Source organism: Budorcas taxicolor, chromosome 22 (genome assembly GCF_023091745.1).
Source record: "Budorcas taxicolor isolate Tak-1 chromosome 22, Takin1.1, whole genome shotgun sequence".
NCBI lineage: Eukaryota > Metazoa > Chordata > Mammalia > Artiodactyla > Bovidae > Budorcas > Budorcas taxicolor.
The window spans coordinates 21,647,835-21,664,901 of NC_068931.1; the positions used below are offsets into that span (position 1 = coordinate 21,647,835).

The window sequence follows — 17,067 nt, forward strand, 5'->3', positions numbered from 1 at the left end:
TATACATTTCTAGATTTCCTGAAAAAATTAGACTTTGCTTCCCTATCTTTCATTAATTTGACCGATATTAATTTTTAATGACATTGACAAATACACATAAAATGCTAATAAAGTTATAATATTTGGTATTCCTATACAATCTACTAATTTCTACGAACTTCTCAAGAATGTCTGCACATGCAATAGCCAGTGTCCTCCTGTAAAGATCAACTTATGTCATCCTCTACCATCCCAACTAATACTTAATACAAAGGATAAGTATCCTCTTTTCTAACTGGGCCAACAGAAAAATGTTACATACAAAGAAAATGTTAAATTAAAACATAAGAGGCTGCTTTTTTGAAAGTTACACATACTTGTCTGCACTATATGTACTTAAGCAATATTTCATACTGACCAAAGGCTGCCCATTCCACGCCTCTTATCCAATCCTCATGTCCAGAGAGAAAAAGCATTTTCTGAAACTAGTAAGATAACAAAAATCACAGGATTTAATGTAAGAATTTAATATTTTAATGTGTATCAGTGACTTCATTTGATCTCAGCCATTCCTCCTGCATTTTTTTAAAAAAACTGGGAACACTATCTGATAGAGTTCTCACTTGGGAATGAAAAAAAGTCATCATCTATATCATTTAACTGAGCAGTCATGGTGGGCTGCAGTCCATGGGGTTGTTAGGAGTCAGACACGACTGAGGGACTTCACTTTCACTTTTCACTTTCATGCACTGGAGAAGGAAATGGCAACCCATTCCAGTGTTCTTGCCTGGAACAGCCCAGGGACAGGGGAACCTGGGGGGCTGCCGTCTATGGGGTTGCACAGAGTCGGACACGACTGAAGTGACTTAGCAGCAGCAGCATGAGGAGATATTATCTGTAGTCCCCAAATACATCAACTGTTCACAAGGTAAAATGACATACACTGTAGATACAATACAGAAAAAAGCTGGGCGGCTGAACATAATGATTTTTAGCTTTCTTATAAAATGCAAAGAAATAAGTGTTTCTATTATTAACTAGGGATTCCCTGGTAGCTCAGCTGGTAAAGAATCCACCTGCAATGAAGGAGACCCTGGTTTGACTCCTGGGTCGGGAAGATCCGCTGGAGAAGGGACAGGCTACGTACTCCAGTATTCTTGGACTTTCCTGGTGGCTCAGCTTGTAAATAATCCACTTGCAATGCAGGAGACCTGGGTTCAATCCCTGGGTTGGGAAGATCCCCTGGAGAAGGGAACAGCTATGTACTCTAGTATTCTGATCTGGAGAATTCCTAGTCCATGGGGTCACAAAGAGCAGGCATGGCTGAGCGACTTTCACTCCCTCTTTATTAACTAAATGAACATAGGGTTAACCAACGCTCTTTCTGAAACTTCCCTCTAGTTTAACCACTCAAAAAACAGGAAAAGATTACAAGAACAAATAATCACTGCTAGGGGTGTATTTCATGGTAGGTATGTTATATTTCATTTAAATTTCTTAAGAAAAAATACTACTACAACATTTCCCTCTCTTCTTCCTGACCTAACAATCTGTCTTCCGCAACAAGTCTGGACTTAGAGGCCAAAGCAGCAGCAGAATACCTGGCGATCAAACAGCGACAAGCGGTTTAACAAGAGGACTGTCGAAAAGATTTTCCTATTGGATTGGTCAACTTAGATCAGAACATCCCCCAAACTCTATAATCTAGAAAGTCTGTCTTAAGATACAGAATTAAGCAGAACATAATTCTAGCCTCTTAAAGAAAGATGAACAATTACCTGATTGTTTTGTTGAACAAATAAGTGAATTTTGCAGTCATCATCACCACATGCTAATATTGGCACTGGAAGGAAAAAGAGGCATTACTATAAGCATCATATAACATATATATGTAAAATATTATACAACATCATAGCATCCATCCTAAGTTATGATAATCACCTATGCCGTGTCCTAAGTTCCAGGTAGAGCCTTGATTTCTATTTCCCACATCACTGAACAAATAAATTGAAAGCACTCAATAATATCTTTAGGAATAAAATGAATATTCTAGAATGTTCCATTAAATGGATACTTGGCAAAGAATGACTATTAACAGAATCCTCTCCTCTGTTCTGTGTCATTTACGATAGAAGGAGCTCAGCAGTAAAAACAAGCTGGGAGCACTTAACCATGTCAGCCAGAACACTTAATAGGAATCATTAGCCCAAGTGAATAATAAAAAACCCAGGAGAGCAACTAAGAGCCCAGCATCCTGGTTATTGCACAAAGATTTAACAGTATGTTTGTTACTTTGAGGACCCTACGTTTCAAGAATTTGATAATAAAACAAAATCCACGGAGTAATTAAAGAACAAAATAAAAGCACATATATAACTATGTGGTTAAAAAGCTATGAAAGGTGTGACTGTAAAATTAGTTTTCTTTAAATCAATTTAAAAAAAAGCCATAAAACTTCAGTCACTCAGCCTCAATGCAGATGCGAAGAAATGAAATTGTATGTAACGAAAACCACAACAGAACATGTGCAATTCCTCCTCCTGGGAAGCCCTGGCAGAAAGTGGGACATCACGTGAGACCACGAAGTTGCAGCTCTCGCTGCAGACGGCAACACAACCTGGAGGCTTCCAGGCCCAGCCTCTGCCCACCAGCTCTGTCCTCCAGGCAACTGAGGAGCCACAAGACTGTCTGACGTGCGCTGGCCACCATCCTGGTGGAGGATAATCAAAGACAGGTACAGATGGGCTTCCCAGCAAAAGGACATTTTTCGCTTAGAGATTTTAAGTGGTCTGAGGCAAACTGTCACTGCGCACAATGGGCAGGGGCTGTGAGAGAAATGCTCATGGGCCCATCCTTAGTACCTTCTCAACTTATCCCAGACCTCCATCTTCTACAGAGCTAGGCAATTTCCCCAAATTTCATCTATATTGAACATGTATCTAATAAATAGGAGTATCAATCTCAAGTTCATATTAAATGTCTTAAATTTTTAACAGCTACTGAAGTTTCTAACAGCCACCCCCTTAACCTTATGTTTTATACACAGATCATCTGACTACTGAGAACAAAAGTATGTTATCCATGTCTCTCAACTTGTCTTCTGAAAATATTCAGACACAAAATTAAGATCCAATATGTTTCTTTGAGGTCCTAGTTGTATGGAGATATAAAAATATGCTGCTTTTTTAATATACACTTAGCAGGAAACTCACCATCAATATTAGGCAAAAAAGACAAGCAGAGAGCCAGAGCAAATCCATTTCCGAAGTTCAAGGTCTGAAGGCATGTCACTAAGAAATAAAACACACCATGAACAACTAACTCAGCTTATCCTCCTGGAGAGGTCCAGTGGCATCATCAGAACCCTGGACATCAGCAGAGAGATGAGAAAAGTCAGTCCTGGGCCCCCAGTGACAATGGGAATTTAAATGGTCAGCTTTAAGGTTACAAGAGAACAAGGTTACGAGAACAAAAAGACCTAAATGAAAAGGCTTTGAGGAAATTTACATTATCAACAGTTTGGTAAACAGGAATTCTAGAAAAGTATAAAAGAAAAAAACATGTAGATTAGAATTCTAACATTTCAAAAACTGCTTGAAAGACTGAAAAAATTATGAGGATACTCATCTAAGATGCTGTTCATTTGATAATTATTATTTCATCTGTTTGGAACAATGGCTCTAAACCTACCTTCAGAACCCTGTTTAGACCAGATTCGAACAGTAGAATCGGAAGCTGCGGACGCTATCAGTGTCTGCGATGCAACGTCTGGCGCCCTCCTCTGGTAAATGGCATGCACTGCATAAACAGGTCCTTCATGGCCGTAGACATGGACTGCTTTTAAAAGCTGAATCACAAAGAATAACAAAAACGCTATGTTAAACGAATGAATTATCAGTTTCACCTGCACTTAACTAGAATCAGAGGACTAAAGGCATTGTTAAAATGCCTGACCCAGAAATAAGTCCTTTCAAGCTGAGATAGTGAAGGACAGGGAAGCCTGGCGTGCTGCAGTCCATGGGGTTGCAAAGGGTCAGACACAACTTAGCGACTAAACAAGAACAAGCTGAGAAGAACATAAACTTGTGCGAAGTCTGTCTGATTATATTAACAACACACAAAATGTGCACATCCCTTGACATAGCAATCTCACATCTAAGAACCTACTCTGAGAGAGCAGCACTAGTTTAACTGATAATAAAAGACAAATGCAAAAGGATACTTTACACTCTTCAGGAAAACTGCAATCAACTTAAAAGTATTAATAGGAAAAAAAAGTGTTAATAGGAAACTGATTAAATAATTTCAGACTCATATTCTAAGCCAACAAAAAGGATAATGCTCACTTATCACCATGGAAAGACATCAATGACATTGATACCTTTGAAGACTACAGGCCAGATTTGTGGACTGCTCCTCCTCTAGGATTGGTCTGACGTCTCCCCATGAAAAGATTCAGGGCTGACATTGTGACGTTGTCACAACATCAGTGTAACACACCAGCATACACGCAATGTCAGCCTGTTCCACTATCAGTTAAATTACCTTTGATATTTTAGCAAAGGTAGTGTCAACCATGTTTTTTCACTATGAAAATTTTTTTTGGTGGTAGTATGTGAGAAGGCAATGGCACCCCATTCCAGTACTCGCCTGGAGAATCCCATGGACAAAGGAACCTGGTAGGCTGCAGTCCATGGGGTTGCTAAGTCAGACACAACTGAGCAACTTCACTTTCACTTTTCGCTTTCATGCATTGGAGAAGGAAATGACAACCCACTCCAGTGTTCTTGCCTGGAGGATCCCAAGGACAGGGGAGCCTGGTGGGCTGCCGTCTATGGGGTCACACAGAGTCGGACACGACTGAAGTGACTTAGCAGCAACATGTGAGATTATGTTTTAGGAATGAGTAAATGTTCTGTTTACTGTCAAACTTTTACCAAGTTTTTTCAGCATCCACTCATAATACCTGCATGTATCAAGCAGAGCTACAAAATAAAGAACTGGCAAAAACTGGGAAATGCCACCTGGTTATCAGTCTTCCTGCTTGCCATGCAAGATTATGCCCTGTAGTATCATTTCTGTTATTGTGGGTCTGTATTTTTAAGAGTTCCAAATATGTAAGATTTACCACTTTCCTTGACAGGTATGTTTTGTAAATTGTTGTCTGCTAAAATAAAGGTGCCTTAAATATCTCAACTGTTTTTCCAATTACTTAAGTAGAACTCTGCCACTCAAAAAGGTAATTAATAGTTACATATAAGGCTTTGTACACTAACTTCCTGTAGTCATTAACCTCTGACTTCTCTGAAAAAGAAAACCACTTTTTAAAACTCAAGTAAACAAAGTCACTTTAGTACATAATTAAACACTAGAGATATGGTACAATCTTCATTAGAATGTTAGCCACGTAAATCTTGTGTCTTTTTTCTTCTTTATACTTTCTGGTATTTAAAATTTATTGTTATTGTTGTTGCTCAGTCACTAAGTCGTGTACAACTCTTTGCAACCCCAAGGACAGCAGTATGCCAGGCTTCCCCATCCTTCACTATGTTTCGGAGATCGCTCAGATTCATGCCCACTCAGTCGGTAAAATGCTATCTGAGTCTGTATAATTACCTCCCAAATGTTTAATCTATGGGAAAAACTCATTTCACACCTGTTTTTTTCTGTTTTATTTTATACTGAAGTATCATTGATTTACAGTGTTACATTGTATTATACATATTCTTTTTCATATCCTTTCCTGTTATGGTTTTGAATAAAGTTCCCTGTGCTATACAGTAGGGCCTTGTTGTGTTATTCATTTTATATAGTTTGTATCTGCTAATCCCAGGCTCCTAATTTTACCCCATCCCCATCCCCTTTCCCCTATGGCAATCATAAATTTGTTTCCTATGTCATTTCACATCTTTAAGCAGAATTTTATTTCAACCATCAGAGAATCTTAAAAGCTCAAACAAAACAGATCTCTCAAGTTCACTGGCTTGTTAAAAAACAACGCCCACTAGTCAAAGACTCAAATCTCTCATTATGCCAGCTTAGAACTATTTCCTTTTATCAGAAGTCAAGATGCAATGAGCACCTGTGTGCATGAAAATGCATACCAGACGGAACCTTTAAGCCTCTCAAGCTACAGTGTGTGACTCCTTCCTCCAAATCCTCTTACTCCCTTCATCCCTCTTTGAGGCCTTTCATCTTCCTCCTTTTCCTATTTAGCCTCAGCCTCCTTTCTGGTCCATGTCTAAGTTTGCTGTCTGCCATCAGATACTTAGCCTGCAAGTCTCTCCACCGACAGAAGCTTAGGGCAGCACGGACAAAAGAGTCTTGCAAGTCTTAACTCAAGGTCTCAAAAATGAGTGTTCAAGTGGTTCTCTCTGAATTCCTCTGCCAAGATAAGTCCAAATAGGAGCTGCTTTGCTACATAAGCCTTTGCAGTTCTCATTCAAGTCTAAGTGACTCCACAATCCCCACCTCCACATCTGGCCCCTTTCTCTGGAGACAACTCTGGGTATCTGGCCAGCAATACAAGTGAAATGTTTACAACATCTTCCCTCCCACTTGCCTATTTTGCTTTGTAGAAGCATCTTTCTTCCAGGGCCCGGAGACAGAATCCCACTGTTTTTGATTTCTCACTTCTCTACCCACAAGCTTCCCACTCTTTTGACAACTATCTAGTCAATGCCAAAATCATTTTGCCTTCAAGAATACATTTCATATCTCTTCCTTCATATTTTTTTCTATCCCAATTTGGCACACTCCTGTTAGACTCATTTTCCTTTGACATACAATACTCCACTACCTAGAAATCCTGCTGCTGGTGGGTTTAGCTGCTAAGTCGTGTTTGACTCCCGTGACCCTATGGACAGAAGTCCACCAGGCTCCTCTGTCCATGGGATTTTCCAGGCAAGAAATCGTGAATGACTTCCAAACGCTTGTTCATAAAGAACAAACTCTTGAACTCAAAGTCTCACGAGATCGTCTCCTCCTCTTACTAGAAAAGTAACACTTCTACTGCCCATCATGTGGTATCAAGAAATATTTCCAAAATGGTGTTCCTCAAAGTTATAATGGATGCTAAGGGATTTAAAGGGGGGTGGGGGGGAATCAGACTTGAAGGAAACACTGGTTGAAAAAAGATGAGCAGGTCTGCCCATGTCAGAACTGTTCAGAGCCTTCACTATGCTCATATACACTTAATGATTCTCTAAGAGAAGTATATGTACTGTTTTCCCACAGTGGCCACAGATTCCTTTTCACACAGAGCTTAAAGATGAATAATTCTCTGAATGAGCTTGAAAAGCCCTGCCCTTAAGACATCTTAGGCTATGGTGAAAAACGGATACTTCTGAGCAAATGGTCTCCTTTCTTACGTGAACTTTGATTCATGCATTTTTTCCTACCTGGAATCCTCAACCCTTTAAGTCTTCCTAAGAAAATCATCTCATACTATTAGACTCAAGGGCCACGTCTTAAATCCCTACTGAACTTTCACAGCAGCATGGTTGTGGTACAGCAAGTGCAAGCACTCACCCATAGAGCCACCTTTGTACTTATTAAACAAATTTGTAGTTATTTAAGCACATTTTGCCTTCGATATATATGCACAATTCATGAACAGGATTCTGGCTCATTTGTATCTTCTGCATGGCAATGTTCAAATATCTGATGCACCAGCTTCACATTTTTAATCTCTGCTTCCAACTAGAACCAACCTAAACGTCCATCCACAGAGGTCCATGCACGCCCAGTACTGCATATTGTAACATCACGCAGAATTATATAAATCTGTATCCACAAGGCAACCATTGTCCTATGCACACAGCAGTACAAATTTTTGCGATCACTGAAAACAAAACAGCCCATGGAAGAGCACTTTGTAAATTATTTCAAATGATAAGACATTCAAAGAAATGACTGACAGCCTATGAATATGGAAGCAGGTATTAGAAGGAAGGGGACAGGATCTATGACATATGGAAGATACAGGATCTGGATTACTAATAAGCAAGAATAAGGAAGTTCATCAAGGAGGAACACGAGAAAAATGACAGGAAAAACTGAAAATAAATGTAGATATGACAGTCATTTCTTATAATCATAAACATGTCTACCCACCTGATTATTCTCTATTTCCCAGTGAATCACTTGATTATCAGATCCTCCAGAAACTAATTCAGTTGAAGGAGCTGAAAAAAAATTGTATCTCAGTGAACATTTTTTCCCCAGCTATTTTGAAAAACTTCAAAGCTATGGAAAAAACAAAACTCAGATACTTTTACTTGTATTCACCAACTGTTAAGATTTTGCCATATTTGCTTAATAGCTTGCTCTCTGTATGTACATTTACACACACCTCCATTTTTGCTTTTGACAAACCATTCAAAAATAAGTTGGAGGCATGATGACCTTTGATCCTTAAGATATTTTACCCTATTCTTCTCAAAAACTGGAACATTCTCCTACATTGTTATTGATTAGTCGCTCAGTCGTGTCTGACTGTGTGCGACCCCACGAACTGTAGCCTACCAGGCTTCTCTCTCCATCGAATTTCCCATGCATAAATACTGGGGTGGTCTGCCATTTCCTTCAACAGGGGATCTATCTCGCCAACGCAGGGATCGAACCCACATTTCCTGCATTGACAGGTGGATCCTTTACCCACTGAGCCACCACATATAATTATCACATTCAAGAATGTTATAACACAGTAATGTTACATAATAATACATATTAAAAATTCCCAAGATTGTCCCAGTATGTCTTCTGTAACTTCTTTTTTACTCAAAAATCTAAGACCATACATTATGCATTTGATTGACACATCTTTTAAGTCTCCTTTAATCCTGAATAACTTTCCAGTTTCTCCTTTTGTCACAATGCGAGTCCAGGCCAGTTGTTTTGCCCAATGTCCCTCAATATGAATTTGCCTGGTTGTTTCCTTATGAGACTCAGGCTAAACACTTTGGGTAGAAATAACATATACCAGTCATTACAGTTAGCTGGTGCTGTCAAGCACATGAAATATTTTTGAAATCAAACACATATTTCAAAATAGCTCCTTCAAACATTTATTTATTGATAGAAGAAAATGAATAAGAACCAAAAAGGGGGAAATAATCTAATTTTGGTTTGGATTTTCCATTTATTTATTTCTGCTGGTTTACGGCTAGATAGTTAGGTGAAACAGCTGGCAGACTGAACACATTAGATTTGTACTCAAAAGTCCCAGGCTCATATCCTAACCCTGCTGCCAGCCAGGTGCAATCTTGGGCTTCAATTTCTTCATGTGTCATGGCATTTAAGCCACTGACCTAACTATATCATTCTGATAACTGCTCTAAGGTACATGAAAGTAATGTGATAAGAACCAGATGTTTTGAAAATATAAAATAATATCACTAGAATTTCATGTCACTGATATATGGGTTAGAAAGAGTACCTGAATTATCTGTCAGTAGAATCTAATTCTGACAAAATCAATGATAACTGTAATAGATTTCAGTGATACACAAGCAATTCACTTTATGCAACCTCACTTTTAAAGGGAAGGTAAAACATACAAGCCCAAATTAATACTTTAAAAGGAATCCCTATACTGAGATTCAAGTAGGCTTTGATGTCATTTGGTAGCAATTAATATAATAACAATTTTATTTTAATATATGTACTAACAGCCACTCTTTCTACTATTTAATGGTTTTTACTGACCTAATATGACTAACTCTGCATTACCAACTGTAATAAGTAGCTTATTAAACGTTCTCTTAATGTCACAGATAAAACCACAGCTCACTAATTCAGGAAATTTTGCCTTTGGGCCTGCCTCAGGATGCTCTCAATAAATAGTTGCAAAATCAGAAAATAAATTTAATTCAGAGTCCATAAGAACACTATAGTAGGTATAGTTAAGACATATGAGGAATTTCCACAGGATTTTAGAAGCCCATCTAAAAGCAATGTTAAATAAAAATTCTGGAGCCGTGAAATCTCAGAGATGAAAGAGACCTGGAGATAATCTAGTCCAGCAATTCCCAAATGTTTTGATATCAGGACTCATTGACACTCATAAAATTTTTTAAGGACCCCAAAGACCTTTTGTTTATATAGGCTATATGTGCCAATATTAATCACAACAGAAATTAAAACTGAGAAATTTGAAAAATACTTGTATATTAGTTCACTTACGAATAACAAGAACTAACATAACATTTTTTAATAGGGGGAAACCCTGTATTTCCCAAAACAAAAAAATTAACAAAAAGAAAGGCACTGTTTAATATTTCAGCAAACCTCTTTAAAGTCTGACGTTATTAGAATACACCTGGATTTTCATATCTGCTCCAGTGTTTAAACGGTGGCAACATCATACATTATGTAGTCACTGGAAAATGGCACTGCATACTTGGGACAGAATGAAGACGAGGAATAACTTCTTAGTATTATTCAGAAAATAATTTTGACCTCATAGGTGTCATGCATCACTCACTGATTTAGTCCAAAGTTTTACTTTTTGTATATTAATGGGGTCGCAAAGAGTCAGACGTGACTGAGCGACTGAAGTGAACTGAACTGAAGATGCAAACTAGGGTCAACAAAAATGCAATGCCTTGCCTAAAAAATCAATTGTTTGTCTGTGGCAGAAACAGACCACCTACAGGCTGAATTTTCTGAATCTCAGTCTGGGCTCCAATAACAGCCCTGCATACAGGCTTTGGATCAAAAGCTGTGGGCAATGGCGGGGCTCTCGCTTCAGTAGGGGGCTGCCTCTATCCTCATCCTAAGTACTGCTGTGTTATCCATGCTTCAAAGTAGAAGTAGTATAAGTCAGATATTTCACTGAGCATGTCATTTTTCTTCTATTTTTCCAAATACATAATATCGGATACAGTCATGCTAAATTAAGAGAAGTCAGATTAATACTTACAACCATCCTGTTTACAAATCCACTGTAGGCAATTGACTCGAGCAGCATGACCATTCAGGTTGGTGACAACAACCCTTTTCTGTAGAGGAGAAAACACCAGTTAGTATGTTGGAATGTGTCCCACAGAGGAGCTGATAAATTAATAAATATCAGATTTCAGAAAACGTTCAGGATTACTTCAAACAGAATCACCTTCCTTAACTCATAAACTTTACCATGGCCAAAGTCATCCATTCACATTTTAAAATTCATTCCTGCCTTCTGCCCCACTCCACAGTCACTCAGCCCTACCCTCTTCTTATTTAGGGAGCCTGTCTCCAAACCAGATTAGACAAGGGCCTATGTTCTCACTGGTCTCAGGGCCTACTTTTACCATGCTTGTGCAGATTCAAGAATTTGGTAGACCTAAAGAAAAATCAAGGAATGCATGATTGATGGATGCAAAATCATGGCTGATCTGGTGTTGGATTCTTCAGCCTTAAGGACACAAGGTCACTAGGCCGCAACTACGAAGGTCCTCAGGCATCAGATCCCTTCAGATCCTCAGACTGCTGCTTTCGCCAGATCACTCCACACCTGGGTTTTCTCTACATCCCCCACTGCTGGAGACTCTCTGCCTACTGGGCCCTCCTCTTACAGCCCTTTCTCTACCGGTTGCCTAGAGCACTGACTTCACACCTGCTTACACATCAACTGGAATTCTCACAGCTGAGAAAAAGGTATACAAAGGGAAATGTGCACAAGCTAATATAGTTCACATATGGGTTATGTGAGTTTGGGAAACAATCTAAAGCAGGGGCCCCCAGCTTCCGGGATCTAATGCCTGATGATCTGAGATGGACCTGATGTAATAATAAACTGCACAATAAATGTAATGCGCTTGAATCATCCCAAAACATACCCTCCCATCCCTGGTCTGTGGAAAAACTGTCTTCCATGAAACCAGTCCCTGGTGCCAAAAACACTGGAGCTTGCTGATTTAAAGTATTTCATTGTCTTTCTCACCAGAATGAGAATTCCTTGATGGGCAGGAGTCATAACCCATTATTTCTGCGTCATCACCACTCAGTTCAAGACTAGCATCAAAGAGTGTGCTGAACGAACATCATCTCCAAAGTTTCACTTTAGCATCTGACACGTTTAATCTTACATTTAATTAAATACCCAGCCAACAATACTTAACAAAACAAAACTTCCTAGAATCCATACACCTTTTTTCTTGATGTTAAAATCCCCTGAGATAGCCACCAATTTATCATTAAAAATGTGGTGGAAGGCATGGGTACAAATCCACTAGACAGCTGCAGGAAGATAGGCTCCTACAGCCTTGGTTGATGGCCAACGTAAAGTTTACCCTTGGTTTTATGTGATTTATCTTGCCAGTTAAGAGTGCATGGAAAAGAACAAAGCAAGAAGCATAACCCTCCCAGACATCAGACAGTGCTACAAAGCTACAGTAATCAAAACAACATGGCACTGACCAAAAAAAAAAAAAAAAATAGACATATGGATCAATGGAACCAAACAGAGAGCCTAGAAATAAACCCACACACCTAGGGTCAATTAATTTTTCACAAAGGAGGCAAGAATATACAATGAAGAAAAGACAGTCTCTTCAGCAAGAAGTGTCAGGAAAGCTGGACAGCTGTATGTAAATCAATAAAGTCAGAACACACCCTCACATCAAACCCCAAAATAAAATGGCTTAAACACTTAAATATAAGACATGACACTGTTAAACTCCTTGAAGAGAACATAGGCGAAACAGTCTCTAACAAAAACTGTATCAGTGTTTTCTTAGACCAGTCTCACAAAGCAACAGAAATAGAAGCAAAATTAACAAATGGGATCTAATCAAACTTATAAGCTTTTACATCATAGCAAAGGAACAAGACTAAACAAGACTAAAGGACAACCTACAGACTGGGAGAAAACATCTGTAAATGATGTGACCAACCAGGGCTTAATTTCCAAAATATACAAACAGCTCACACACAGTTCAATAACAACAACAACAACAACAACAACAATTTTCAAAAAATGAGCAGAAGATCTAGACATTTCTAAAAGAAGACAAACAGATAGCCAAGAGGTATGTGAAAAGATGCTCAACACCGCTAATTATTAGAGAAATGGAAAGCAAAACTACAATGAGATCTCACCTCACACCAGTCAGAAAGGCCATCATTAAAAAGTCTACAAGTAACAAATGCTTAAGAGTGGTTGTAGCAGTGGTCTACCCTGCTACACTGTTGGCAGGAATGTAAATGGATGCAACCACTATGGAACACAGTACCTTAAAAAACTAAACATAGAACTACCAAATGATCCAGCTATCCCACTACTGGGAATATATCTGGAAAAGGTGAAAACTCTAATTCAAAAGATGCATGCACCCCAATGTTCAAAGCAGCACTATTTTTACAGTAGTCCAGAAATGGAAGCAACATAAATATCTATCAACAGATGAAGGGATAAAGAAAACGTGATATACGTATACATTCACACACATACAAGGTAATATTACTCAGCCATTAAAAAAAAAATAAGGCCATCTGAAGCAACATGGATGAACTTGGAGATTATCATACTAGGAAAGTCAGAAAAAGAAAGACAAATATCATTATGTGGAATCTAACATATGACACAAATGAACTTATCTTCAAAACAGAAACAGACTCACAGACACAGACTTGTCATTGTCAAGGGGGATGGAGGGTGAAGGATGGATGGATTCAAAGTTTGGAATTTGCAAAAGCAAGCTACTGTATATATTTATGTATAACTGAATCACTTTGCTGTACACAGAAACCAACACAGCACTATAAATCAACTATACTTCAATAAAATAAAAAAAGCTTTTGAAGACTGCATGGTAATAACCAAACAAAAACTGGAAGGAGGGAAGCAAGCTCAAGAAAAATGAGTACAACTATTTCATTTATAAGTTTCACTCTGCATTGGATAGGAGGATGATGGAACTTTTTAATTTAAGTATGGCTGATTTACAATGATTCAGGTGTAAAGCAAAGTAATTCAGTTATTCTTTTTCAGATTCTTTTCCATTATAGGCTATTGCAAGATACTGAACATAGTTGCCGGTGCTATACTATACGTCCCCGTTGTTTTTCTATTTTATAAGATATATTGTAGTACATATCTGTTAATCTCAACGCCCTAATTTAACCCTCCCTGCCCCATTCCCATTAGGCAACTATAAGTTTGTTTTCTGTCTGTGAGTCTATTTCTGTTTCGTATACAAGTTCCTTTATAAATTTTTTAGATTCCACATGTAAGTGATACCATATGGCATTTATCTTTCTCTGTCTCCCTTAGCATGATTATCTGTAGGTTCATCCACGTTGCTGCAAATGGTATTATTTCATTCTTTTCATGGCTAAATTGTATTCCCTTGTGTGTGTGCACGCACGTGCATGTGTGTGTATATATATATATACACATATATATACATATCACCACATCCTCTTTATCCATTCATCTGTCGATGGACATATAAATTGCTTCTATGTCTTCCTGCTGCTGCTGCTGCTGCTAAGTCACTTCAGTCGTGTCCGACTCTGTGTGACCCCACAGAAGGCAGCCCACAAGGCTCACCCAGGTCTTGACTGTTGTAAATAGTGTTGCTAAAACCGCTACAACATTCCGGTATGACCTAAATCAAATCCCTTATGATTATACAGTGCAAGTGAGAAATAGATTTAAGGGCCTAGATCTGATAGAGTGCCTGATGAACTATGGAATGAGGTTCGTGACACTGTACAGGAGACAGGGATCAAGACCTTCCCCATGGAAAAGAAATGCAAAAAAGCAAAATGGCTGTCTGGGGAGGCCTTACAAATAGCTGTGAAAAGAAGAGAAGCGAAAAGCAAAGGAGAAAAGGAAAGAAGCATCTGAATGCAGAGTTCCAAAGAATTGCAAGAAGAGATAAGCAAGCCTTCTTCAGCGATAAACGCAAAGAAATAGAGGAAAAGAACAGAATGGGAAAGACTAGAGATCTCTTCAAGAAAATTAGAGATACCAAGGGAATATTTCATGCAAAGATGGGCTCAATAAAGGACAGAAATGCAATAAAGGACAGAAATGGTATGGACCTAACAGAAGCAGAAGATATTAAGAAGTAGCAGCAAGAATACACAGAAGAACTGTACAAAAAAGATCTTCACGACCCGGATAACCACGATGGTGTGATCACTCAGCTAGAGCCAGACATCCTGGAATGTGACGTCAAGTGGGCCTTAGAAACCATCACTACAAACAAAGCTAGTGGAGGTGATGGCATTCCAGTTGAGCTATTTCAAATCCGGAAAGATGATGCTGTAAAAGTGCTGCACTCAATATGCCAGTAAATTTGGGAAACTCAGCAGTGCCCACAGGACTGGAAAAGGTGAGTTTTCATTCCAATCCCAAAGAAAGGCAATGCCAAAGAATGCTCAAACTACCATACAATTGCACTCATCTCACATGCTAGTAAAGTAATGCTCAGAATTCTCCAAGCCAAGCTTCAGCAATACGTGAACCGTGAACTTCCTGATGTTCAAGCTGGTTTTAGAAAAGGCAGAGGAACCAGAGATCAAATTGCCAACATCCGCTAGACCATGGAAAAAGCAAGAGAGTTCCAGAAAAACATCTATTTCTGCTTTATTGACTATGCCAAAGCCTTTGACTGTGTGGATCACAATAAACTGTGGAAAATTCTGAGAGAGATGGGCATACCAGACTACCTGACCTGCCTCTTGAGAAATCTGTATGCAGGTCAGGAAGCAACGGTTAGAACTGGACATGGAACAACAGACTGGTTCCAAAGAGGAAAAGGAGTACGTCAAGGCTGTATATTGTCACCCTGCTTATTTAACTTATATGCAGAGTACATCATGAGAAACGCTGGACTGGAAGAAACACAAGTTGGAATCAAGATTGCCAGGAGAAATATCAATAACCTCAGATATGCAGATGACACCACCCTTTTGGCAGAAAGGGAAGAGGAACTCAAAAGCCTCTTGATGAAAGTGAAAGAGGAGAGTGAAAAAGTTGGCTTAAAGCTCAACATTCAGAAAATGAAGATCATGGCATCTGGTCCCATCACTTCATGGCAAATACATGGGGAAACAGTGGAAACAGTGTCAGACTTTATTTTGGGGGGCTCCAAAATCACTGCAGATGGTGACTGCAGCCATGAAATTAAAGACGCTTACTCCTCGGAAGGAAAGCTATGATCAACCTAGACAGCATATTCAAAAGCAGAGACATTACTTTGCCAACTAAGGTCCGTCTAGTCAAGGCTATGGTTTTTCCAGTAATCATGTATGGATGTGAGAGTTGGACTGTGAAAAAGGCTGAGCACCAAAGAACTGATGCTTTTGAAGTGTGGTGTTGGAGAAGACTCTTGCGAGTCCCTTGGACTGCAAGGAGATCCAACCAGTCCATTCTGAAGATCAGCCCTGGGATTTCTTTGGAAGGAATGATGCTAAAGCTGAAACTCCAGGACTTTGGCCACCTCATGCAAAGAGTTGACTCACTGGAAAAGCCTCTGATGCTGGGAGGGACTGGGGACAGGAGGACAAGGGGACGACAGAGGATGAGATGGCTGGATGGCATCACTGACTCGATGGACGTGAGTCTGAGTGAACTCCAGGAGTTGGTGATGGACAGGGAGGCCTGGCGTGCTGAGATTCCTGGGGTCGCACAGTCGGACATGACTGAGCGACTGAACTGAACTGAACTGATGAACACTGTGGTATATGCAACTTTTTGAATTACAGTTTTTGTGTTTTCCAGATATATGTCGAGGAATGGGATTGCTGGCTCTTATGGTAACTCTAATCTTAGTTTTTAAGGAACTTTGAACTGTTTTCCATAGTGGCTGCACTAGTTTACATTCCCACCAACATCCTAGGAGGGTTCCCTTTTCTCCAGACCCTCTCCATATTTATTATTTGTAGATTTTCTGATGACAGCCATTTTGACCAGTCTGAGGTGATACCTCACTGAGGTTTTGATTTGCATTTCTCTGATTAGTGATGTTGAGCATCTTTTCAGTTGCCAACTGGTTGACTATGTGTCGTGTGTCCGTGGTTGTTCAGTCACAAAGTTCCATCTGACTCTTTGCGACCCCAAGGACTGCAATTCACCAGGCTCCTCTGTCC

General features: G+C 39.3%; 1 protein-coding gene across 1 annotated transcript in view; it reads right to left on the bottom strand.

Moving 5' to 3' along the window:
• ELP2 (elongator acetyltransferase complex subunit 2) overlaps positions 1–17,067 on the bottom strand; it is a 55,379-nt gene that overhangs the window by 35,144 nt on the left and 3,168 nt on the right. Inside the window, exons 2-7 of the mRNA XM_052660274.1 lie at positions 10,904–10,982; positions 8,095–8,165; positions 3,670–3,826; positions 3,192–3,269; positions 1,758–1,822; positions 398–464 (exon numbers count right to left, since the gene is read on the bottom strand). Coding sequence (XP_052516234.1) covers positions 398–464; positions 1,758–1,822; positions 3,192–3,269; positions 3,670–3,826; positions 8,095–8,165; positions 10,904–10,982 — 517 coding nt within the window. The remainder of the gene's footprint in view (positions 1–397; positions 465–1,757; positions 1,823–3,191; positions 3,270–3,669; positions 3,827–8,094; positions 8,166–10,903; positions 10,983–17,067) is intronic.